The 24,740-nt window shown below is 46.7% G+C and overlaps 2 protein-coding genes, 1 long non-coding RNA gene and 4 other non-coding genes across 9 annotated transcripts; 5 read left to right on the top strand and 2 right to left on the bottom strand.

Moving 5' to 3' along the window:
• The first annotated feature begins 2,352 nt into the window (after positions 1–2,352).
• On the top strand, positions 2,353–11,464 carry scara3 (scavenger receptor class A, member 3). 2 transcript variants are annotated; one of them, XM_029849772.1, is made up of 12 exons: positions 2,353–2,634; positions 5,727–5,762; positions 6,023–6,064; positions 6,178–6,297; positions 8,047–8,127; positions 8,320–8,438; positions 8,532–8,776; positions 8,983–9,202; positions 9,353–9,441; positions 9,525–9,717; positions 9,943–10,120; positions 10,204–11,464. In XM_029849772.1, exons 1-12 carry the CDS (start codon positions 2,628–2,630, stop codon positions 10,656–10,658), a joined length of 1,785 nt encoding a protein of 594 aa, XP_029705632.1. In that variant the 5' UTR covers positions 2,353–2,627; the 3' UTR covers positions 10,659–11,464. The 2 variants fall into 2 exon arrangements, with proteins under 2 accessions (XP_029705632.1, XP_029705633.1); XM_029849773.1 differs by lacking the exon at positions 8,047–8,127.
• A 7,007-nt stretch (positions 11,465–18,471) lies between these two features.
• On the top strand, positions 18,472–18,543 carry trnad-guc (transfer RNA aspartic acid (anticodon GUC)). Its single transcript has one exon. It is a non-coding gene; the product is annotated as a tRNA-Asp (tRNA).
• Positions 18,544–18,989: 446 nt separating this feature from the next.
• Positions 18,990–19,180, bottom strand: LOC115253119 (U2 spliceosomal RNA). Its single transcript, XR_003891428.1, has one exon. It is a non-coding gene; the product is annotated as a U2 spliceosomal RNA (small nuclear RNA).
• A 704-nt stretch (positions 19,181–19,884) lies between these two features.
• Positions 19,885–21,586, top strand: LOC115252951 (general transcription factor IIH subunit 5-like). Of its 2 annotated transcripts, XM_029849496.1 has the most exons (4): positions 19,885–19,928; positions 20,637–20,719; positions 20,940–21,008; positions 21,165–21,586. In XM_029849496.1, exons 1-4 carry the CDS (start codon positions 19,902–19,904, stop codon positions 21,343–21,345), a joined length of 360 nt encoding a protein of 119 aa, XP_029705356.1. In that variant the 5' UTR covers positions 19,885–19,901; the 3' UTR covers positions 21,346–21,586. The 2 variants fall into 2 exon arrangements, with proteins under 2 accessions (XP_029705356.1, XP_029705357.1); XM_029849497.1 differs by lacking the exon at positions 19,885–19,928 and having other exon boundaries at positions 20,676–20,749.
• Positions 21,587–22,336: 750 nt separating this feature from the next.
• Positions 22,337–22,527, bottom strand: LOC115253105 (U2 spliceosomal RNA). Its single transcript, XR_003891414.1, has one exon. It is a non-coding gene; the product is annotated as a U2 spliceosomal RNA (small nuclear RNA).
• A 605-nt stretch (positions 22,528–23,132) lies between these two features.
• trnad-guc (transfer RNA aspartic acid (anticodon GUC)) lies at positions 23,133–23,204 on the top strand. Its single transcript has one exon. It is a non-coding gene; the product is annotated as a tRNA-Asp (tRNA).
• Positions 23,186–24,688, top strand: LOC115252899 (uncharacterized). The gene is made up of 4 exons (XR_003891175.1): positions 23,186–23,497; positions 23,704–23,804; positions 24,038–24,319; positions 24,561–24,688. It is a non-coding gene; the product is annotated as an uncharacterized lncRNA (long non-coding RNA).
• The last annotated feature ends 52 nt before the right edge of the window (positions 24,689–24,740 follow it).

Raw genomic sequence — 24,740 nt, 5'->3', positions numbered from 1 at the left:
CTTCCTCCCTCCCTTCCTCCCTCCCTTCCTCCCTTCCTCCCTCCCTCCCTCCCTTCCTTCCTTCCTTCCTTCCTTCCTTCCTCCCTCCCTTCCTTCCTTCCTTCCTTCCTTCCTCCCTCCCTACCTTCCTTCCTTCCTTCCTCCCTCCCTACCTTCCTCCCTCCCTCCCTCCCTCCCTACCTTCCTTCCTTCCTCCCTTCCTCCCTCCCTTCCTTCCTTCCTTCCTTCCTTCCTTCCTCCCTCCCTACCTTCCTTCCTTCCTTCCTCCCTCCCTACCCTTCCTTCCTTCCCTCCCTACCTTCCTTCCTTCCTCCCTTCCTCCCTCCCTTCCTTCCTTCCTTCCTTCCTTCCTCCCTCCCTACCTTCCTTCCTTCCTTCCCCCCTTCCTCCCTTCCTTCCTCCCTCCCTACCTTCCTTCCTCCCTCCCTACCTTCCTTCCTTCCTCCCTTCCTCCCTCCCTTCCTCCTTCCTTCCTTCCTTCCTTCCTTCCTCCTCCCTACCTTCCTTCCTTCCTTCCTTCCTTCCTTCCCCCCTTCCTCCCTTCCTTCCTCCCTCCCTTCCTTCCTTCCTTCCTTCCTTCCTCCCTCCCTTCCTTCCTTCCTTCCTTCCTTCCTCCCTCCCTCCCTCCCTTCCTTCCTTCATCACTCTGGTTAGTGAGGGAGACGCAGATTCTTTTATTTTGAAGTGATTCTGTGTTTTCTTGTCTCTCTTTTGGGGACTCGACACTCTTGAAAGGACGTTTCCAGAAATCTGCCAAGTTTTTGGCAGAGAAACAAACGTCTGAATCAACTTTACTGTCGCGTTTCAACCTCAGAGAACAGGAAGAGCAACAAAAAGCAACAGGCAAATTACGTATTGACTGTTTTATTGGAAAGGAATTGTGCATTATGAGCATATTGTGTGTGTGTGTGTGTGTGTGCGCGCGCGCGTGAGTGTGCGTGTGCGTGTGTGTGTGTGACTTCCCATAAGTGTGAGTAGGATTTTGGGAATTTAATAAGAAAAAAGACAAAAGACATAAAGAGAATGTGTCATTCATAGGGTTGGATGTTCCAGTAACTCTCTCTCTCTCTCTCTCTCTCTCTCTCACACACACACACACACACACACACACACACACACACACACACACCACACACACACACACACACACACACACACACACACACACACACACACACCGAGGGTGATTTGAAGGTCCCCTTTGTTTTGTTTTTCGATGCAACCCCAAACTGGCCACTAGGGGGCAGTACAACAGTTCAGAAATTCAGCTCACGTCAGAAACTAATGAAAATAAGTTGTTTTTTTAAATGACGCAATGTTTGAGTTTTAATTTCCCATTGTGCATTAGCTTTTTTTTTTTTTTTTTTCAATGTTTTGCTTTATTTTGTTAAAAATGATTTAAACTGGGGCCTCTTTAATCATTATCTTTATTGACCAGCAGAATTTTCCAGTCTTGGTGGAGCCAGCGAGAGTTTTTTACGTTGGATTCCCCCCAAATTTCTCACTATCACAGAAAATGACATAACAAGAAAGCAAAACTAATCATGTAACACCAACCACAAGCCCATTAGCGAGTTGTCACCAACAGAACGGTGGTTTAGATCGACCAGTTGTTCCAGCCCTCACTACCCCAGTAACAGTGATCCAGTCAGAAGGTCAGAGGTCGCAGCCGTTTCCAGCACTTCTGAGCGTTGCTGCTCTGCTGCTTCCTAACCCAAAACATCATTATCACGAGGCGTGTGTGTGTGTGTGTGTGTGTGTGTGTGTGTGTGTGCGTGTGTGTGCCAACGGATGAGTTAGCTTGGTGGAATGTGGTAATAAGGCCGATCAAAGCTTGGAGACAAAGATCCAGGCTCCTTCATCTGGACCAAAGTTCGATGCCGTCGCTGCAGAATTTTCTCTTTTCTCTGGGTCCAAAGGACGGAGAGGACAGAGAGAGGACAAGAACACACACCTGGAACCTGGAAGGCGACGCTACGTCCTGCACGTGAGGACACGACAGGACGCCGGACGAGAAGATTACACCTGCTGAACAGGGAGGAGGCTGGGTGGCGAGGGAGGGGGGACGCCGTCCTGGGGCCTGCCAGGGGTTACAGCTTTGAGTGTGTGTGTGTGTGTGTGTGTGTGTGGGGGGGGGTGTTTTCCTGTCCCCAGGCCAGAGACACAGACACTGAAGGTGCTCGCTCCACATTTGTTAGCAATTAGCCTCAGCCGCAGAAACTTTCGGCTCACACGGACCCTCCCTCCTGTTCCTATTTCATCCCCTTCCAGTCCCTCCCTCATGTCCACAGCCTTTTGTTCCTCCCCCCAATGTCCTGCCCCCCCCCCCCCCCTTCCTCCCTCTGGGTTCCGTGTGAGGAGCCTCAGTCTCCTCCAGCTCCGGGTGGGACGAGGATGCTAACAGAGAGCCGAGGGGCCCGTTCACACAGCCTGACAGAACCGGGACAGTTCTGATGCTGACGGATGAGCGTCGGTCGCTGCTGGGATGCGTTTTTACTGACTCCAGAGGACATTTGCTGTTCCCCAACCTGCGGATCTACGACTCTTTCTGGACTTTCATCAGCGTTTGAACGACTCCAGGAACCCACTTCTTCCATCTGCAACGTGAGCAGAACCGGAGAAGCACCATGAAAGGTAAAGTCCCGTCTCAGGTCCCGTCCCAGGTTCTTTAAGGTGAAGGATCACCCAACAACACCTGCGCTGGGCACCAGTGGAACATGAGCTTCTCATCTGCTGGGAAACTGGGCAGTGTGGGTGTGGAGAAAGTGCTTGTTGATCTTGGATGTGTGTGTGTGTGTGTGTGTGTGTGTGTGTAATCTTATAATACCGTCTCTAGACCTGCCAATCTGCTGCAGGTTGAATTAATGTCCTCTTTAAATGAGGGTGAGTGAAAACATCATGTGAATAAAAGGTGCAGAAGAACGCTGACATGAACAGAAGGGAGAGAGGGAGGGAGGGAGAGGGGGAGGATAGAGAGAGGGAGGGAGGGAGAGGGAGAGGGAGAGGGGGAGAGGGGGAGGATAGAGAGAGGGAGGGAGGGAGGGAGGGAGGGAGAGGGGGAGAGGGGGAGGATAGAGAGGGAGGGGGAGGATAGAGAGGGAGGGAGAGGGAGAGAGAGAGGGGGGGGGGTTGAGACCAGGCTCTGGGTCCAGGTCCGGCTCTCATCCCAACGGTGGAGGAGGTCCAGTAATGTGGTTTCCTGGGTTCCTGAGCCCGTTCAGCCCTGCCCGACCAGAACAAAATGCTGCCTCATACATTCCTGGTTCTGCTGGAGGGGGAGTCAAAACAGACCAGGAGAGAGGGAGGCGGCAGGTGTCTCCGGGAGACAACGGAGTCCTGGCGTCTGCGGCAGCATTAGCATTAGCATTAGCAACGTGCACGAGACGCCTGATGTTATTGATGCTAACTCACAAGCGTTAGCAGGCGAGCTAGCAGCAGCCATGCTAACGCCAGCAACCGCCTCTGTCTCGGCCCGGACATCCGGCCGTCCCGGGACCGCGATGCGTTTCCAGGACGACGGCTCCAGCCGTCTCCCGCCCCCCCCGCCCGACCTGCTCGTCCTCTGCACGTTCCAGACGGGAGGTTCTAGTTTTGAGATCACACATTCCAGCCAGAGGACCGCCTCCAATATGTCAACAGAGGTTTGCAATCGGACTCATCCGGCGCCGCCCATCCGCTCTGTCCTCAGGGTTTCTGGGACCTTTTTGGATCACAGCTGCTCAGGTTCCTACCGGTCCATTTGCCCATTTCCGTCCCGGATCCGTAGCGTTCTCCAGCGCCGCTGTTGAGGCGTTGTGTTCATGTTCCGGCCTCCCCATTTTCCCGGTATTCCCCGCGAGCGGTGATTTTGTGGTTTGGGCTCGGCGCTGTTACAGGGAACCATATTGTTGTTTCATGGATTTGAGGGAGCAATTCCAGCGTTGGCAGGTGACGGACTGGGACGATGAATCTGGTTTCTGGACCATGATGGGTCCATCAGCAGCTCTGCACCAGTTAGATGGGTTTGTCCCGTCCTTCCCTGGCCTTTCCTGACCTTCCCTGGCCTTTCCTGACCTTTCCTGACCTTCCCTGACCTCTCCTGACCTTCCCTGGCCTTTCCTGACCTTCCCTGACCTTCCCTGACCTTCCCTGGCCTTTCCTGACCTTTCCTGACCTTCCCTGGCCTTTCCTGACCTTCCCTGGCCTTTCCTGACCTTTCCTGACCTTCCCTGGCCTTTCCTGACCTTTCCTGACCTTCCCTGGCCTTTCCTGACCTCTCCTGACCTTCCCTGAACTCTCCTGACCTTCCCTGGCCTTCCCTGACCTCTCCTGACCTTTCCTGACCTCTCCTGACCTCTCCTGACCTTTCCTGGCCTTTCCTGACCTTCCCTGGCCTTCCCTGACCTCTCCTGACCTCTCCTGACCTCTCCTGACCTTTCCTGACCTCTCCTGACCTCTCCTGACCTCTCCTGACCTTCCCTGGCCTTCCCTGAACTCTCCTGACCTTCCCTGGCCTTCCCTGACCTCTCCTGACCTCTCCTGACCTCTCCTGACCACTCCTGACCTTTCCTGACCTCTCCTGACCTCTCCTGACCTCTCCTGACCTCTCCTGACTGTCTGTGGACACAGGACAGTTTGACGTCCGCCCTCGTGAGACAGACCCAGAGTTTTTGTTGCAAACAGGCGTTTTAAACTGCGAGCGTCTCAGCGTTGTGCACGGCCCGTGCACGAGTCGGGCGCCTGAGTGTGAGTGAATCCTGCCGCCTGGTTACAGCGCACGCCGGTTACGTCACACCTGTCTAGACTGTCATCAGATTTTCCACATTTCCCCGTTTTCAGGTGCTCGCCAGTGACATCACGCCATCTTTCCATTTTCTGACCACTCGTGTTTGCTTTAATGTTGGCGGCGACATCAGGGCGCCATGGCAGCGCCGCAACCTGTGTGGGGGCGGGGGGGCGGGGGGGGGGGGGCGGGGGGTGGTATATGTGGCTTCCTGTGTGTGTGTGTGTTTGTACTTGCTAAATATTGAGTTGCAAAATACTCATTTTACTATCAAACAGAGGACATTTTTGCAACATGGGGCCATTTCTGCTGATCTCCGTCTCCAAAGGACCGTTTGAGGGTTAGAACAGCGTCCAGGATCTAGGACAGAATCGGGTCCAGGTTAGTTGGGATGGTGAGGGCTAGGGTAAGGAGCTTGGTGATGTATTATGTCCCCCCAAAACAGAGAAAACTAGTGTGTGTGTGTGTGTGTGTGCGCGTGTGTGTGTGTACACATGTTTTGCCTCCTGACCAGCCTCTCCCTCTCTTCCTGGACCGTTGTGTGTGAGGTTTGATACCCTGGCTGGTGCTCAGTTAACGACCTGTTATATAAAGTCCGCTGCGCCTCCACACGCCCACGAAAACATCAGGTTAAATGTGTTCTGGGAGTTGAAAGTCAACTGGTTTTGGGTGGTTTAATGGGCTGTCTGGTTATATTGCGCTGACAGCCTCCTTGGACGCGCACCCACACACACCCACACACACACACTCTCAGTTCTCCCACAAGAATCAGCACATGAAATCAACATTCTTTACACTGGAGCAGAACAACAACCATTCCTACAGCAGCGATAGCGGCTTTATCACCAACCAGACCCAGACTCTGGAATCTGTGCACGTCTAAATAGGAAGTTTGTTGAACGTAAGACCAGAGGTTTGAGTCCAGCAGCACCTTTGTCCTCATTTGTCTCTGTTTCATTGACAGACAGCTACGGAGGATACGAGAACCAGCTTTTCAAAGGTAAGGATGGAGCCGCCCTCAACAACCCCAGCGCCTCCGTCGCTGGAGCCGGTCCTGCTGCTTCTCTGGGTGCTCCAGTTCAAACAGTGGCCAAGAACTGGAGCATGATTGAGCATTCCAGAACCTAGATCAGAGAACCTCGGAGCACCGCTAGGGTGCATCCATTCACACAATAAGCTTGAAAACGAGCTGGGACGCGGGTTCGATTTCCAGCCCGTCCCTAAAACACCCGCTTTAACCGCCCTCGTCTTGTTTTCCAGAGGAGGATTTCGCGGGAGAGGATGAAATGCCTTCCTTCACAGGTGACGTCTGCTCGGAACACGTGCATATTTACCCCCCAGAACTGCTGTTGGTATATTTAATAGACGGTTCTCAGCGAGCAGTTGACACGTTCATGCGTCTGACGGCCCTCCAGGTCGCAGCAGGGGCGGATGCGTGCGCTGCCAGCAGACCCGCTCTCTCCAGCTCGCCGTCAAGGTCCTCTACGGATTCGTCGCTTGCCTGGTCGTCACCGTGGTCGTGCTGGCGTCGCTCGGTGAGCCCAGTTTAGCTTAGCGTCCGGCTGCTGCTACGTGAAAAACTCTGCTTCCAGCTGCCTCTTTTTCATGTTCTTTTCTTTGTTTGCTCCTGTAAAGTGAGAGGAGGTTGTGGTTTGTTCTGTTGCTATGGCAACGCGGCTCTGGATTATTAAAATGCCTCCACTGTGGCCACTCTGACATCCATCGCAGCAGCACCCCCCCCCCCCCCCCCGTATCACTGCTTAAGAATACTTAATCAAACGGCGAATGGGCTCTGTTCGCCGTCAGGTCGAGTAAATACCCCAGATATTCCCTGATCCCTGCACTCATCTGGAACAGCTGCGCTTTCAATTCAGTCCAGCACGTCGTCGCTCACTCGACAGCACGAAGGGTGAGAAGTCCTGGGAAAAGTCTGGGTTTTAAAGTTAAATTAAAAGACCCTCCCTGTTTATCCTGACTGACTTCCGTCCCTGAGGTGAATGTTCGCCTGACATCTGTGTGACGCCGGCAGATGGCTTCCACATCAGCCCCGGACTTTACTGGGGCCGAAAGCCACAAATCTTCACCTTTTACAACCGTCTCAGGATCTCAAAGCCAAGAGTTTGAGGAAAATCCTGCGCCGGGATGTGACATTTGTCATTTCTGAAGAGATTACAGTCAATTGTTTCTGATTTCTTAGAGTTTATAGAGATTCTTGTTCTTTATTTCAGGCTCAAACATTCACTGCTGCCTATTAGAAACGTCAAATGTTAGAATTCCTTGTATGTAGTGTGTCATTACCAGCTCAGGCTAGCTGCTAATGTTACCCTCGTGGCGTCTATATCCAGGGAATGTAGCAGATCGTATCGAAATGCTACATAAATGTCAATGTTTAGCATATCCAGGCTCAGGAAGGACCTTTGAGCAAAGATGAACTAGCATTTACAAAAACCTGCAGGGATTTATGGTCTTGCCAAAGTCGGTTATTTATAGACATTTGGGGAAAAAAAGGAACATTATTTTTGTTTTAGCACAGCTGCAGACCCGAAACCAAAGATATTGCACTTTGCTCTAACTCCCAACTGTGCATGCGAACAAGGAAAAACAGAAACCTTTGATATTTGTTCCCCGCGGAACAGCTGTTGGATGAAAAACATTTAACAGTGAAGAAATTAGTTAGATAACTGGCCTGGAATGAAGAAACGGGGCTTGGTGGACCAAAGAGGAACGTTGCTTTAAATTTAAAGTCGTTATCGCACAGGTTGAGGTCACCCAGTGGGTGCGTATGGAACCATGTGGAAACGTTCTTTTATGCAAACGCAGTCACAAACACTTACACACCACGACTCCCACTCGCTAAATCATTGCTGGACTCCTGGGAAATATGTCGGGAGCGCCGGCTGAGCTGAGCAGCTGGATAAACCATCATTCATCGGCGCTTCGGTCACCTTTCTCCGCTAATGAAAACTTTACATGTTTCATTGTGGAGGCTCGAATGACCACTTCCTGTTTTCAGGCCTTTAAACGCTTCCTCTGTCCCCACGTTCCTCTTTTCCACATCGCCGGTTGTTTGTTTTCTCTGGAGACGGCTGTTACGTTGTTTTCCAGTTCGGTCACGTGGAAGCTGTTTAAGCCTTTGGATTTCTTTGTTTCCCGACGTTCCCCGACTTTTACAATAAACAGAATCAGCTTGTGGCTAACACGCTGCGGCTCGCTGAAACATAAAGACTTGGGAATAACAATGATGTCATCCTCTAAACTCTGAACGTTGTCGGCTGTGTCTTCAGTGTTCCGGAAGGTTGAAGGTCTGTCTGAGGAGGAGTCAGCGTACCACACCAAGATCTCCAGGGTTGAGCAAGGATTAGAGGGTGACGTAGCAACAGCAACAGCTTTATTTATTCATGTTTAACTCATCGTCTCAAGGCTGTTAAACATCGGATGCATTTGGGGAGGATTCAATCCTCTCCAGGATTTGTGCATCACATCTTAAACTAGGAAAATAAGCCTCAGGTCCAGGTTGATCAGCTGATTCCTCCTTTTTTGCTGACTCGGCCTCGCAGATCTGAGCTCCACGTCTAATTCCTCGGGCTGCCTTGACGCGTCTCTGTACAGCGGTGAGATCAACAAGCTGAAGAGAGAGTTTGAAGACATCCAGAGAATGATACTGGGCCAGGAGCAGGTTCTGACAGTCCCACACCACGGTTCAGAATCTGCAAATACGCAGATCTAACTGCTGAAAGTTCTAAACTCTTGACCACCGCCGCTCTTCCAGGTCTTGGACCAGGTCTCCCAGACCCAGAAGAAGCTAGACGACACCAGCAACCATTTGACACGGAACGTGCAAAACCACGTGGTGTCCATCAGGCTTCTGAATCAGTCGCTGGAACGGTACCTGGACAGGGTGGGCAGCTGGAATGTGGTGATGGACGAAACGGTGGAGAAAATGAAGAACCTGGTGGAGGATCAGTACAGCATCAAAGCTACGGCACAGCACGTCAACACAACAATGGCGCTAAGGTGAATCACAGGAGCACCTTTGAAAACATGAACCTTCATCCCTTTAAGCTCTTGGTACCTTTAACTGCCATGTTTCTCTGGTACCTTTTGGTACCAGAGAAACATGGTTGGCAACAGTGGCTGCGACTGATTCTGCGCTTAATGACCACTTCAGTGTGAAATTAGTGTTTGCTAGTTCATAACGGACCGGTCTGGTCCCTTCGCAGCACCATGTGGATAGATGCCTTGCAGAGGAAAGCGGACGAGGACACTCTGGTCCTCCAGAAACTGACCAGTGACTGGCAGAACTACAGCCAAGCACTGAGCGCCATAAAGTCCAACATCAGCAGCACCGCTCAAAGCATGCGCTTGCTCCAAAACAGCCTCGCAGCAGGTCAACAGAGGATCGCCATGTCCAACGAGATGTACTATGACCTGACGCAGCAGGTGTGTGGTCAGTGGCTCGAGTTGTGCTCTTCGCCGTTTACCTTAAAAATGTAATTTTCTGATGAGGATGCTGTGGATTTCCTCTCTTGTGGATCGGAGATTTCCCTCTATTAATGTTGTTTCAAGAACGTTTGTCTGTCTTTTGTCTAGATGATGAACCTGCAGATGCAACTGGACAACGCAACGACTATCATGGACGAGCACGAGGAGAACATGCATGACCTGCGGTACCACTCCAGGTAGCAGGAAGAGGGCCCGTGCACAACCAGACACACAGAGAAACGTCCTCCCTGGCCAAACACTTGTCAAATGTCTCCCTCAGGTACTATGAGAACCGGACTGCGGAGCGCTTCAACGCGCTGGACAGCCGTCTGAACTCCATCTCTCTGGAGATTGAAACCATCGCCTCCAGCATCAACGCTACCGTCAGCCACGTGCAGAGCATGCACAGGTACATCAACATCGAGAGCTCCTCTTGCCAGAGCCGCATGGGCACACACACGGAAGATCTACAGGTAGGAACCATTGAGACCTTCAGTGTAACAGAAGATGTAGCTCCCGGATGGTTGTAGCTAGACAAATGTGCCATACATCGACAACGTACTTGCTTATGAGAGCACACAAGCTAAGAGGCGCCTCCTGGACTGAGCTTTCAGATGGAAGGTGGTGCAGGGTCCAGGTTTAATCCCACCTGAGCTCTCCTTTCCCATCTTCTTGTTTCTCCCCTCCCCCACATGCAGAACATGAACAGTACCGCCTTGCTACTGCTCAACTTGGCGGACACATTGAGACAACAAAATGTGCTGCTGAACCTGCGACTGGACATGGACGTGAGGAACCTGTCCATGGTGATGGAGGAGATGAAGCTTGTGGACGTCCATCAAACCCAGCTCATAAAGAATTTCACAATTGTAAAAGGTGGGCTGGATGTTCTATGAAAGCTTTCACTCTAAAACTACACACAGTTGGTTTTATGTTACCTCTGTGTCCTCCTTCAACAGGTGTTCCTGGACCACCAGGGCCCAAAGGGTACCGTGGTGAGAGTGGCTCAAAAGGGCCTGTTGGACTGACAGGGAGCAAAGGTGACCAAGGCCCTCCAGGATCTAGAGGGGTGGCTGGAGTGAAGGGTTCTGCTGGACCTAAAGGACCACCAGGTGCAGTGGGCTATCATGGTCCAACGGGGGCTCTGGGAATGAAAGGAGCTAAAGGCTCTGTCGGTATTCCAGGACCACGTGGTGAGAAAGGACAGAAAGGTGACATTGGTCTCCCAGGTAAAGATGGCATTGAAGGACCTGTAGGCCCCCCAGGGAACGAAGGTCCGACAGGTGTACCGGGCCTCATGGGGCCAGCAGGACCAAGGGGAAAAGAAGGGTTGCAAGGACAACCAGGGCCACCTGGCCCTCCAGGTTTGCCGTACACCCTCGAACAAGAGAGAACCGTGACTCCTGCTACTTGATCCAAACGGCATTAGAAAGACGGATGATCTTAAAGGCGGATTATTATAGCTGCAGTTGCAATGTTGCAATTATCCAAGACCATGAATATATACAGTGACATTTTTGGACCTTTACTGGTGCCATTTTTCTCTAGTGACCGACAGGAATGAGGCATTGGAAACAGAACTTTGTGAAAAATCCCCAAGATTGTTTTCACAGATGTTGAAATGTTGATTATTTGCTGAAGAACCGGTCCTTGAAACAACCCATCTGAGGCCTGACGCAACAGAATCACACAAACCCGGAACCCACCAGTCAACCTACATGGACTGAATTGCACAAAATATCTTATTTTCCACGTTGAATGTACTAGAAAACATCGGGGTTGTTCAAACTGACGTGTTTACAACCTAAATTAGGAGGCTGAACCACAATTCTTTCAACTAAAGCTGATCCTCGTAGCAGAACATTGGTATTCTCGTGCACTAGAGGCGCTCTGTGGCTACACGTGTGTAAATATTTACACGCCACCGTTGTGGTGACGGTTCAGAGCAGGTACTCTGAACACTTGTACCCACAATCAGTGTGTAAAACAGCCGTTCTTAAAATAAAAAAAAACTCCTTTGGCTGACCCTTTTTTTCTTGTTGCCAGACAAATAAAGTAAGTTGCCAATTAAATATCCCAAATAAAGGGCCGGTTAAAAGTGGGTGAATACCATTTTATTAATAATAGAGGGCAGAAAAGGCGATGCTGTTGTGGAGCGGTGTGTTGTAATGAAATGCGACTGGTTTGCATAAACCTTAAATAAAGCTTTTTGATAACGTCCCCTTTCTCTCCACGTCTCTCCGGACCTGCACAACTGTGTGCGTGAGTGGCCATTAACTGGAAACACATGATGACCCCTCCCACGGGATTTTTGAGGTTTGCTCTTATTGAGTCAAAAGCATTGGATTGTTTGGATGAACCCTGTTGTTTTGTAGAGTGGAGGCACATTCTGCCGACAGCGTCTCCATGTTGTTGCTTTAAATGAGGGCTCACTGGGATCACATTAAAATACTCTGGGAGACGTCTGAAAATGACTTTATTCTCATTTTCAGGGTAAACCTTCAATCTCAGCCCTCCTGCAGATCTAAACAACTCCCACATGTGCGGCCATGAATCACGGAGCGGACGTACATTATTATTATTGTCAGCACATCCAACCACGAATGGCGCTTCGGGAAAGTTCGGTTACAGATTTTGTTATGCTAACAGTCCCATTCGCGATCCTGTGAAACAGGCCTGGAACATAAATCTAATTTTGTATACATGTATGTGTCATCTAATAGCTGCAGGAAGGGGGCTAATATCATACATCATATGTATTTATTCATATTTATTCTTTATTATTTGGTTCCTAAGCAACTAAGGGTTCTTTCATACCACATTAGATATATACATACACAGTTACAGCAGCAAGACAAAACCCACAAGGCTGAGGGCTGGTCAGTTGGCCAGAAGTCTGATTCAGCCACTAATATGACATAATATCCTCAGGGGGGTGTATAGTCCTCTGACCAGAACTTCCCCGCTTTACCACAGCTGGTCGTGGGATATTTGCCAACGTTTCTATGTCTGCTCCTTTGGGTTTGTGCTTTTGTTGACCCGCGTTGCCTTGGCTTTGCCTTTGGTTCACTTCCTGTCCTTGGTTCACTTCCTGTCCTTGGTTCACTTCATGACCTTGGTTCACTTCCTGTCTTTGGTTCACTTCCTGTCTTTGGTTCACTTCCTGTCTTTGGTTCACTTCCTGTCCTTGGTTCACTTCCTGTCTTTGGTTCACTTCCTGTCTTTGGTTCACTTCCTGTCCTTGGTTCACTTCCTGACCTTGGTTCACTTCCTGTCTTTGGTTCACTTCCTGTCCTTGGTTCACTTCCTGACCTTGGTTCACTTCCTGTCTTTGGTTCACTTCCTGTCCTTGGTTCACTTCCTGACCTTGGTTCACTTCCTGTCCTTGGTTCACTTCCTGTCCTTGGTTCACTTCCTGACCTTGGTTCACTTCCTGTCTTTGGTTCACTTCCTGTCCTTGGTTCACTTCCTGTCCTTGGTTCACTTCCTGACCTTGGTTCACTTCCTGTCTTTGGTTCACTTCCTGGTTCACTCTGTTGGTTCACTTCCTGACCTTGGTTCACTTCCTGTCCTTGGTTCACTTCCTGACCTTGGTTCACTTCCTGTCTTTGGTTCACTTCCTGACCTTGGTTCACTTCCTGTCTTTGGTTCACTTCCTGTCCTTGGTTCACTTCCTGACCTTGGTTCACTTCCTGTCTTTGGTTCACTTCCTGTCCTTGGTTCACTTCCTGACCTTGGTTCACTTCCTGTCCTTGGTTCACTTCCTGTCCTTGGTTCACTTCCTGTCTTCTGTTTGCTGGATAGCCCATTTGCATTCTCGTGGTGATCAGGCTTGTAAATGAGAGGAAACCTGCAGAACTTGTCCTGCAACTGAAAGGTTGCCAGTTCAAATCCCAGGACTGATGAGCCCCCCCCCCCCCCCCCCCCCCCCCCCCCCCCCCCCCAGTGCTCCCTGGGTGCAGTAAAGTGCTGTCCAGGGCTCCTGTCTGGCTCGCCTGGGAGTACCGCTCACTCTCACTGTATGCAAGTATTGTTTTCTTCTTCTTTGGTGCCAATGGTTGAATTTCAGTAAAAACTAACTGGAAATGACGACGTGTGATGTTTAGTCCAGAAGGTGAGAACATCGCACAAAAGAGCCTGTGAAGTCTGGGCCACCTGGGAAAGCTGGCAGAGCCGTCTGAGGTTCCCCGAGGCACATCTGGGCCCGGGTTTGTGCTGGCTGCAGCAGCTGTTTTTCACCTAGCAGTAGCTGACCACATCCTTTCTTCCCCTCCTCACTTCAGACTCAGCAGAAGACGCGAGCTGCTCACCAGTGGGTCTGGTGCTAACGGACGCTGCTGAGCTTCCCCAACCCTTCCAAACCCTGGGAATAAACCTGACGCTAAAACCCCAAAACAAGTCAACAAGGGGTCAAACCTCATGCGGAGACCTTTGCGACACGAGAAAAACAACCACTGAACTCCTCCTTCGCTTCCCTCCTGCAACGTCTGCAGATTTCGACCCTCCTCACATTGAAAATAAGCGTGTGGTGCAAAGAGGGAACTAAAGTTAACATGGAGTTCCTGCCAGTTGCAACAGGCTCTGGTTACTTGTTCCACATGCGGCAGCTGGTGGAGCTAGCCGCTAACGCCGCGCTTTTAAATGCAACGGGCGCAGAAAAAACCCACCGAACCGAGACGGAACATTATAAAAGCACCTTTAGTGAAGGCTTTTATTACGTGAAAGAGTATTAGACTTAAAACCTTCATCAGATAAAAAGCTATGAGGAAAAAGGAGGCGTGGCAGTGAAGGAACTCAAACCCCCATTTAATCACCTATTGCAGAGTCCATCATGCCCTGAAATGACCCCTGGACCTTCCTCTGGGAGGAAGAGGAGGGTTCTTGCTGCATTAAAGGAGACGTTCCCATCATCAACCTCCATGTGAAGACAGCGTCGACCCATGTGACCAGAACTCACCTCCAAGCACAACTGGAGGAACCGGAGCTTTGTCTACCTGACTGAACACACGGTTAGAAATAACGTTTATTGAACGTTTCTCATCGGTGAGGAGTTAAAGCATCATTTCCTCGAGAGGATCCGCATTAGCGCTTTATTGTGAAAGGCAGGGGCAGATACTGCTGGAAATCTCAGGACTTTAAATATCAAGAGTCTTAGATTTCAGCCTCTTTTTAATACTTTATGGAAGCGCTCTGATTTATACAAGATGCTGAACGTGTGACTTTATTCAAACCAGATTTTATGGAGCGACTGGATCGGCGTTCCGAACTCGGTCCTTTAACTGGAACTCTTGCCGGTTCAGGAAAGAAAAGAAAAGAAAAGTCGTCCCAACACAAAACGTGTGTGACCGAAGACGAGTAATATGTTTAACGCTGCTGCGTGAGAAAAACCTTCCCGCCTCACATTTATGACAGAACAATTGAAACGTAGCTTTGTGGACCATCAGAGGAAGGGATGGAGGTTCATCAGAACCATGTGTTTGGTTCTGAGCTGCCAGACGAGGCTGAAATCACGATTCTGGCCTTGAATCGGGTCCATTTTAAATGCTGTCGTATCGGACTGCAGCTAAAACCTGAACAGACACGCGGCCCCCAGGGCCCGGGGCAGCAGCAACACGTGTTCCTGCCCCAGTTCGGCATCTTTAAACGACGCCCAGGTCTGGATCAGCAACATGTCCAGCAGTGCAACATGAAGGCCGATCCAGATTTTAACCGTCACTTTAAATCTACCCTGCTAAAGCTACCGGAGGGCAGTTTTTATTGTTACCAGTCCTGCGAGGCTGGAGCTGAAACACCTGGTGGCAGTTGAACTCTAACACAACTCAACAGTTGTTTTTTTTTACAGCATCTTGCAGACACAAAAATGAAGTCGTTGTTTAAAAAGCTCAGTCAAAACAAGGTGAAAACAGTGACGCAAAATTATGAAATATCGGCAACTTGGTTCAACTTTTGTTCCTGTTTCAAGGAAATCGATCCAGAACAGACATTTTTTACAGTGTAGCGAGCTCATGCTCTGAAAAGCACCATCTGTTCCTCAAACTACAGATCATAATTACTCTGATTAAATAAACACCAACAATCACAATATCTTAATGATTTAAGCCAATAAATGTCCCGTCATTTAGCCCGTTCCAGCTAACGTTTCTCTGTTTCTCATCACGTTTTTATTACGTCAGAGCGAAATTACACAATTGGGTGACATGTTGAGCAGAGACGTTTGTGCTGTTTGCTGAAGGATCAGTGGTTTTTTTAATATATATAAATATATATACTACAAATATTCGTCTGAGCACGTCCTGCCCTCTGAACCCTGACTGTGCATTCCTGGACTCGTGTTTTATGAGCTGATTGTGGGATAAAAGCAACGCTTGATGTTTAGAATTGAAAGGGGCTCCAGAAGTCTGTAAATATGGAACACAGCTCTGCTGGGAACTGTTTTTAATTGAGTCGGTGGTGAAATAATTGAGAAGCGAAACGCTGCAGGAAACATAAGAATCAAAGAATGTGGGTGTGCGTGTGCGTGCGTGTGTGTGTGTGTGCGTGTGTGTGTGTGTGTGTGCGTGTGTGTGGGTGTGTAAGCGGCTGTGTAAAGTCCCGTCCCCCTCATGTGTATAATAAGAGGGAGGCTGCAGAGGGAAAGTGCTGCTCTCACACATGTTCTCTTCTGCTTCATCTCAATGGGAGCAGCGACGTGTTGGAGGAGGAGAGGCCGTCATTCCACATGTAGCTATCACACACACACACACACACACACACACACACACACACACAGTCTTAGAATTGGGTGTTATTTACATATGTAGGCAATAATGAAAGGCAGGAAATATCTCAATGAACAATTTTCTCAAATCTGTGGCAACAACTTTATTAAACATTCTTAATTTCATTGCAGCAGTCATGAAAATATTGCTCTGTGTGTGTGTGTGTGTGTGTGAGAGAGAGAGAGAGAGAGAGAGATAAACAAGAGATGCTCTGGGGGGAGAAAGCATGTCAACCATAATAATTACCTCCAGACTGTAACTGTACATGTGGCAGCTTTCAGTTCCCAAAGCAATCAGAGAAGATTATGGGATGTTCGTAATCAATCATGTCATCACCAGAGAGGCACAAACATTCGCCTGCCTACACGATCCGTTCTTTTGTGCTCGTGTAAACAGGTTTGTGTTTTCCGAACCAAACAGACGCTTTATAGCGATTTTATTTCTCTGTATGTGACTAAATGTTGAGCTTCCAGGTCACATGATCCGATATCTGTCGTGTGTTTGGCTGCGTGGAGAGTTCATATTCATCCGGTCATCTCATAACTGACCTTCGACCCCACTGATCCGCTCCCTTTAAGTTCTTCCTCTACAGTATGACCAATGGCAACATCTCTGCATGCATGCCCCCCCCCCCAATGTATGAGCCTGCTGCAGGTTTCTTCCTGTTGAAAAGCACTTTGTTTGAACTGGTTGTTTTATTTCTCCTGCCCCCCCCATTCCTACTGTATTGCATCACGCACAACATTCTTCTTTTTTTATTTTTTGGAATGTTCACACGGCTCCTTGTCGCTGTCCAAACATCCCTCTCCCAGAATCGCAGCAACTTCCCCTCCAGCAGGCGAGGCCTCTGCTGGGTCTGGATCCCATTATCACTCTGGAAGCTGCTCCAGGAGCAGACCTGCTGACACTTCCTGCCCTCAGGAAGATGCTCCGGGAGGATTAGACTGGCCAACATGTCCACAATCTTCGGACCCACTGTGACTTTATTCTACCGTCACGTGCAGTAAAAGATAGGTGGTCTCTTACCTGTGAGGTGCAGGACTCACCTGCAAGACTGCAGCTGCACCTGGAGGGACAGACTGAACTGATTCCCTGAGAAAACTGGACTGGCAAATTCCCAAAAGCCGATAGCAATGCTAATATCAAGTCTAATACTATTATTGATACGTAAAAAGTAAGATTTTAATCAAAGATCTTTCGTTCCTTTAGTAACCATTAAAACATGGTTAACCTACCTATGTAACCTACCCGTCTTCACTCCTCCCCGTCACATGTGTCGGCCATATTGACCTGCAGTGTGTGTGTCCAGACGCGTCTATGAATGCTGTGTGTGGTCCTCTAGTGGCATTTACAACCAGCAGATGTCAGCGTGCCCGTTACCACCATGAGGACGGTTGATGTTATTTCAATCAGTGAGCGTGTGTGAAGGGGTGGGGGTGGGGGGGTGATAGAGAATGACAAGGGTGCTGGAGGTTATTACAACTGGGGGCTCAAGCAGAAGAAACAACTGAACCCACCACAGACCGCATTCTGCTGCCCCAACACACACATGGACAAGAAATGCACCAATCACACAAGCTGTGTCCAGACGACCAGGCACCATGAGTAAAATTTACTACTTACAGGAACATGCAGAGACAGACAGTAGACAATAATAAGTCCCAGCGGTCAGGAAGCCAGCAGCAGAATAATTGTTCCAAATTAACATTTGCAGGGAGTGAAACAGCCTGAAGACCTGGGTTGACTGATCCAATATTAGGACCCACCTAAACACGTCCAAAACCGGTTTTAAAGAATAAACACTTTGATTTTATTCACCCTCATCGTACTGTGTTGTCTTGGACTAAACTGAGAAATAGAAACATTTGAACCAAAATCTCCACTGTGAAGCGTCTACTTGAGACATTCGCGCCACCTGGTGGCAAAAGCGGGGAACTGGTGCATGGACCACAAATGATACAAGATTAAAAAAGAACACAAATTAATCGTTGTGAACTTGGTTTTTGACAAAATAATCATAAAAACTGAAATATCCAATAAAGGACGACCTAAACCATCGTCTTCCATACAGGCAAAGTCTAATCTGCTGAGTCACAGTCCAGGTGGAGGGCAGATGTATCATGACTCAGGGATTATAAATTGTGACAAACACTGATCTTAATCTTGCTGAAATCTGTAATAGATTCTGTGTATTATAAGAGTGGGGTCTGATTTGAACATATTTTACCGATTTTGAAGCTAAATGTTTGCACTTTGCTGCTGTTTTTTTTTTTAGATTATATGACCACTCTATCACTGTTCTGCTAAGATTAATTTAGCTGAACTACAGATTCATTTATATTAGGCGAAGGGAAATGAACAGGAAAAGTAATCATTAACTAAAAGTTCATCCTGCCAGGATAACCTTTGCGAAATTGAGATGCATATACATTTTAGGTTATAAATACCAGCACTTGTCCGTGTTCCTCGTCCTCGTTAGTATAGTGGACAGTATCTCCGCCTGTCACGCGGAAGACCGGGGTTCGATTCCCCGACGGGGAGTAAAATGTTTTTATGGTTAAGAAAGATGGAAGAAGTCTCCTCTTTTGTAATAGGAGCAATGTCACAACAACCCCAATAATTCACAAAAGAAGTGGGGATGTGGAGATACAACAACACCAAGTTGATGCCTCCAGTTGAAGGAAGAAGCCCTTTTTAAAAACATAAGCTATAATATATAATAAAGGAGTGACATTCCAACGTGGGGATGTTTCTTAAACAGTCCTCGTTAGTATAGTGGACAGTATCTGTATAGTGGACAGTAAGACCGGGGTTCGATTCTGAAATGTAAAAACAAATTAACCTGTTCAGTGGTCGTCACTCATTGACGATTTTTGTTTAATCGCGAAATTAGTTTAGTCAATAAATATTAATTTAATATTTAGAGAGAAACTTCTGCACACAACTGTTTTTTATTTTAATACATCATTTATCTTTTCACATCATTAGGGGGGTGCACCGTTCCTGGAGGTACTGCAATACCAGGTCGATGCGTGGAGTGGACGGAGCAAGCCCCTATTCCATCTCCCTGTTCCAAAAATCAATTTAATATATGGTCCCCGGATAGGGGACGTATCAGATATTAAACTGATAAGAACAGATACTACACTTGATCTTAGCCAAAAGGCCGAGAAGCGATAACACATAACTGGCGAAGTAGGGACGGCATTCCAGTGACTATGACTTTCACTCACGGCTAAACTTAGGCACAATGTTGTGGGGAAAAAATAAAAGAACACTCAAAAACTAGACGATATAGAGAAACTAGCACAAAGCTACGCAAATGATATCGCTGTTAAAAAACGAAATAAAAATTAACGAGGATTCTAAACGCCGCTTTGTCTCATTTAAGGTCACGTGGTGTAGATTTGGCCAATAGGCTTCCGCCTTCAAATATATTACTTCAAATTTTCCTAGTAATTTTCCTAGTTTCTTAGTAAATATTGAATTGATACACGCTAACACACTGTTAACCCTGTATATAATGGAGAAAAAGTTTCTACAGTATTAGAACGCTCCTTCTAGTGAGCGCAACCAAGACCGTGTACGTATTTTAACTCACACCAACTTAACAAAGTTCCCTAAAAATGCAATTAAAAGCAGTCACAACATATTTACCATATCATATGTTACATTTCAATGGTAGAAATCTAAAATATAATATCAGAAATATTTTTCGAGAAGTGTTTTTCTTCCCTGATCACTTCGATCAGCTTTTGACCCACCACTGGGGGGCGCTGCTGTGCTATCGGCGACTAGATTCAGATTCAGGCCCTTTAAATTTACAGTGCAACAGCACGAGCACGCAGAGAAAAATAAGATAAAATAGAATAGAATAGAATTTGGAATATACAAAGCGGATGTATATTTACTACCGTGATTGCAAGGTGGGATTTACTGTTTCCAAGAGTTTTGATTAAAATTCGTATTATTTAGGGGTATAAGGGAGAAAAACGGTTACAGCAAAATATGATGAATAAATCCCATTTTTCGTGTTTCAGAAAGTGCTCTGTCCCCTGCCAAAGCAAATGGAACACGCCACATTATACCCAAATAAGCTTGTCAACAGACTAACAGACTCTATCAGGGTACACTTGCATATAAGTCATGTAACCATTAATCACATAATTTTAGACTTTTAAAAACAAAATATATCATGGCCTAAAAAGAAATTAATGGATAGCTTTAATTTTACTAAATTAAAACCAATTTTTGCCTCATGCACAATCCTCCTGTTAATCTCATTGGGAACGTTCAGTTGAACTCTGTTTTATTTACAAGTACATGTATTTCAATTACCTTCTAGCACTTTTCAGAAACCAAGGGGCAGAACCACACTCAGTGGGGCAAAGGTCAGTGCTTTACCATGGAAACCAAAATAACAGCATAAGTAATGGCAGTTTCACAACAATGAGATGTAAAACAAACAAACAAACAAACAAACAAACAAACAAACAAACAAACAGTTACAACAGTAAGAATAGTCCTCACTGTCGTTACACAAATGCAGCACTGTCATCCCGACCATCGAGAGTGGCGCTTTCAGATTCCCTCAGCTGTATCAACGATCCTGAATTTCTAGTCTTAACCTCTAGGGGGCGCTAACACGCCAAAAGCTACCACACGTCCGAAATATAATAGAAGAAGAAGAAGACGCATCAGAACCAGGGGCAATCTGGTCAGTAAACGTCGATTTCTTCTTTACCATGTAAATATTTAAGGTTTTACTTTTGAGGTTGTAATATATATGCTTAAAAACCTCAAATTATAAAACGATAAATGCAAACACGTTTTTTGTTGTTGTGAAAACTCAAAACACAAGATTTCCTTTGATTAGGTCTTTCTACATTAGTGTTATCTGTTAGTTAATCTAATGTGCTGCATTTAATGTCATACAGGCTTGAAGCACTTCTGGTCTGTGCAGCAGTAAACATGGTTAATGTACACAAAGGCGTTCTTATTGAGTGGTGAGTTCAACTTTAAACTGCCAGAAATGTTTTATCAAGTATCTCAAAAAGACAATCTCACTGAAACAGATGGCCTTTCTACAGGAGGCACATTATTATTATTTTCCATTTGTGAAAACATATTTTTATTTTCTCTCATGTGTTCACCTGGACCAGTGATCCTGCTATGAAAGAGTTCCTCCTCCACCTGGATGAGACCATGGCTCTTGGAAAGAAGTTCATCCTGAAGGACCTTGACGAAACTCACCTCTTTATATTAGCGGAGGTGGTTCAGACTCTCCAGGAGAGAGTTGGCGAGTTGATGGACCAGAATTCCTTTCCTATCACGCAAAAATAAACTCTTAACAAAATGATCTCTCTTTTTTTAAATCATTTGAAAATCTGACCAGTGCATTTTGTTTGTAAGTAGTAGTGTTTATTTACTGTCACCCAAACATAGTTTTCATTTTAATTTATTATTTTGGTGGATCAGTTAACAGTTCTTTGTGTAAAGTAACTTTTCCCAGATGCATTACCTGTAAGTTAATGTCACAATCCTTGAGTGCAGTTGTTTATGTGCATAAAGTGTGTGAATGTGAGAAATATGAGTCATTTGCAACATTGGCAGTTTGGACCATGATCCCACTGTGAACTGGTCCTGGTGAATTAACATGAACATGGAACATCTTGCTTGGCCTTTTGGTATAATAATCCCTCATTAAAATCACATTTACAAGCCTTTCTTTACCCAATTTGGATGCGTTTCTGGTAATCGTCATCTGCTGCTTATAAATATAATACAGGATCTAGTAGAAATACTGGGATTATAAAAACATTGGTAATTAATCACTAATCTTATGATTCAAGCGCCCTAACAAACTAGATTGGCCCAGGGTCTAGGCCTGTCTGAACCAATCAGAAGGCTGAACTGTCTACATATGATTCAAGCCTTGTGATTGGTCCAAAGTCTACGGCACTGTAGACTCTGGACCAATCAGAAGGCTGAACTGTCTACCTCGGTGTCGAGCAGACTGACGTGAACGGAGAGAGACAGGAGCGAGACACACACCACAACTTGGTGTTTTCTATTATTGATCCTCACGTTAAACGCTTTTTGAGATTGAAAAATAAAACACTTCTGTTCACAAACAAGGCCGTCAATTTAATTACAACTGGGCGGTGCAAAGGCCAACTCCAGCCAGGAGAGGTCGCTGTGACTAAAGCTTGGATTATTAACTTGGTCATGTCACCTAGGAACAAGTGCTTCTTGTAGTGTTGGTAAGCGTCATTAGTCTGTAGGAACTAGTTCGCTTTGGAGTTTTACTTATAATTAACTTTCCACATCATTAGGGGGGTGCACCGTTCCTGGAGATACTGCAATACCAGGTCGATGCGTGGAGTGGACGGAGCAAGCCCCTATTCCATCTCCCTGTTCCAAAAATCAATTTAATATATGGTCCCCGGGTAGGGGACGTATCAGATATTAAACTGATAAGAACAGATACTACACTTGATCTTAGCCAAAAGGCCGAGAAGCGATAACACATAACTGGCGAAGTAGGGACCGCATTCCAGTGATTATGACTTTCACTCACGGTTGTACGTGGTATGGTGTATGGCGTATGTGTTATATGGTTGCATGCCTTTATAAATGTTGTGGGAAAAACAGCAATAAATATTCATCGCTATCATGAGCAAAGGGTACACAGGCTAGCGCTGCGTTAAAAACAAAGAAAACACAAAAAACGAGGATTCTAAACGCCGCTTTGAGCCTTCCCAGGTCATGTGGTGTACTTTTGTCCAATGGGCAGCCGTATCATACAATTAGTTTAAAATTCGAGTTACGCGTTAATTGGTCGCTAAACTGTTTGTTCAGGTCACGTCTCGGTCAGAACGCGCATTATGGCTTTTTCGTTAATATAGCGATTAACGATTATCACCGATTGTCACGAGGCGACTCGTGTATTCCAATAGAGAACAAGCCAATCATGTTATCATGTTATCGATTGACAATACTTCACAACAGAGATAATGAAACAAACATTGACTGAAAATATCAGTAAAAAGTAATTCTTGTAAGTTTGATTAGACAGTGATGCTGATAGAAACGCACAAGTTCGTTAAAGTCTATTTTTCTCTAAGGCATCCTCGTTAGTATAGTGGACAGTATCTCCGCCTGTCACGCGGAAGACCGGGGTTCGATTCCCCGACGGGGAGTATAATTTTTTTTTTTTTTTTCTCTTCGAGCTGTAAAAATATGCCTGATGAGGAAATACAACGCTACAGGCCTGGACATAGAGCGATAATCACCGCCCCCGAAGAGGCAATAACCCTCAGGTGGGTACAGCCCCTGAACATAGAGGGGCAGTGTTCCCCGGTTTAAATTAAACTGCGGTCTCAATCTTTGGAAAAGCCAATCGATCCTAGAGTTTATTTATAATTTAAAAATCTGCCCGCTGTTTATTCCGGACATCTCCGTGGATTTTGACAAGGCACGTGCGGAAATTGAGGTCTGTTATTCGTTAAGTTTTTTTTCATTTCACATAAAATATCACCGTAAATGCTTAATGCAATATGTCCAAGTCATGTCAGGCATTTGTAACGCTAATGTAACTTGATCATCGGGAGTTTTGCAATAAAGTTTGTGCAGTTGCTGCCGGAGCTTTAGCTGGTTGTATTTTTTTCTGCCGATGAAATTGCTTGTTTTCTTTGGCAGTTGTACGCTGGAGTGCGTCGTTTCTGATTACTTGTTATAACATTATGTTATGTTATGACATTGCTCCCAGACAAAAGAAATGGCATGACCTTTACACTCAGGTAAAACGACCAACCAAAAACGACTTACATTAATCATTTCATATAGCAGACTACATTTTTCCCTCAGGTATAGACAGGATATAATCTATCTAGATTTATAACTATTAGCAGGATAAAAATCCCTCGGAAGAACTTAACACGGTGAACTGTTACATTCAGTAGAGTGTTTACACATTTATTAGTCAGCTATTATGTTATGTGAAACAAGAGTAAGATTTTTTTTGTTGTTACAGATAGAAAAGTGCCCTCTGCAGCTGAGGGGTCAAAGGGCCCTGGTGAGAGAGCCACAGGGGTGCAATTGCGGCTTTCACACTCACAAGGTGACTACAATTAAAAAGAAAGACTGCAAATATAGAAAAATTCATTTCCAATGAGAGGTTGACTGCTGACACTGACGGCACATCCTCCACCTCCAGCCGTGCCTCCTCCACCTTCAGCCGTGCCTCCACCTTCAGTCATCTACAGTTTTGCTTCAGCCCCAGCTTCCTTCTTCCATGTCCTCTTCACAACAGGATGTAAGTGATAAATAAATAAATTCTCAGTCGATCTATAGATCACCTTCCACCTTCCCCAACTATTCTATCCTGCCTGCTCCCCGGTGAATCCTGTCCTGATAATAAAGCTGTGTTCCGTCGAACTCCGGTGTCGCATTTGGGTTCTCGTCGGGTCCCTGACGTCTGTCTGTCTGCAAGAATTTAAGTAGTGACAAGGAAATTGTGATGCCACAGAAGCTAAATATCAGTTTTTATTTTCCAGGCTGGAGACAACGGCAGCATTCCTGGAATGGACCGTGTAGATAAACTGGCTGAATACTTGGTGGAGCTACGAGAGCAGACAGGATTGACCCTGAACAATCAACAAGTTAGCACCATTCTGGGTTTGTGGCAGAGTCTTGACAAATTTGACAAAGACAGGATTGTGTATGCTGCAAGACAT

The sequence above is a fragment of the Takifugu rubripes genome, chromosome 16, assembly GCF_901000725.2.
Source record: "Takifugu rubripes chromosome 16, fTakRub1.2, whole genome shotgun sequence".
NCBI lineage: Eukaryota > Metazoa > Chordata > Actinopteri > Tetraodontiformes > Tetraodontidae > Takifugu > Takifugu rubripes.
The sequence above is the reverse complement of the archived record's forward strand: the minus strand, read 5'-3'. Positions and strand labels throughout refer to the sequence as shown.

What these genes read in the sequence shown, in the direction of transcription:
- LOC115252951 (XM_029849496.1), top strand. Translation starts at nt 19,902, where the DNA reads ATGTATATTTACTACCGTGATTGCAAG. An exon ending in TTTACTACCGTGATTGCAAG is followed by an intron (nt 19,929 to 20,636) that starts GTGGGATTTACT and finishes CTTAACCTCTAG; the next exon opens with GGGGCGCTAACACGCCAAAA. An exon ending in TCAGAACCAGGGGCAATCTG is followed by an intron (nt 20,720 to 20,939) that starts GTCAGTAAACGT and finishes AATGTCATACAG; the next exon opens with GCTTGAAGCACTTCTGGTCT.
- scara3 (XM_029849772.1), top strand. An exon ending in GGTCGTGCTGGCGTCGCTCG is followed by an intron (nt 6,298 to 8,046) that starts GTGAGCCCAGTT and finishes CTGTGTCTTCAG; the next exon opens with TGTTCCGGAAGGTTGAAGGT. An exon ending in GACCTGCGGTACCACTCCAG is followed by an intron (nt 9,442 to 9,524) that starts GTAGCAGGAAGA and finishes TGTCTCCCTCAG; the next exon opens with GTACTATGAGAACCGGACTG.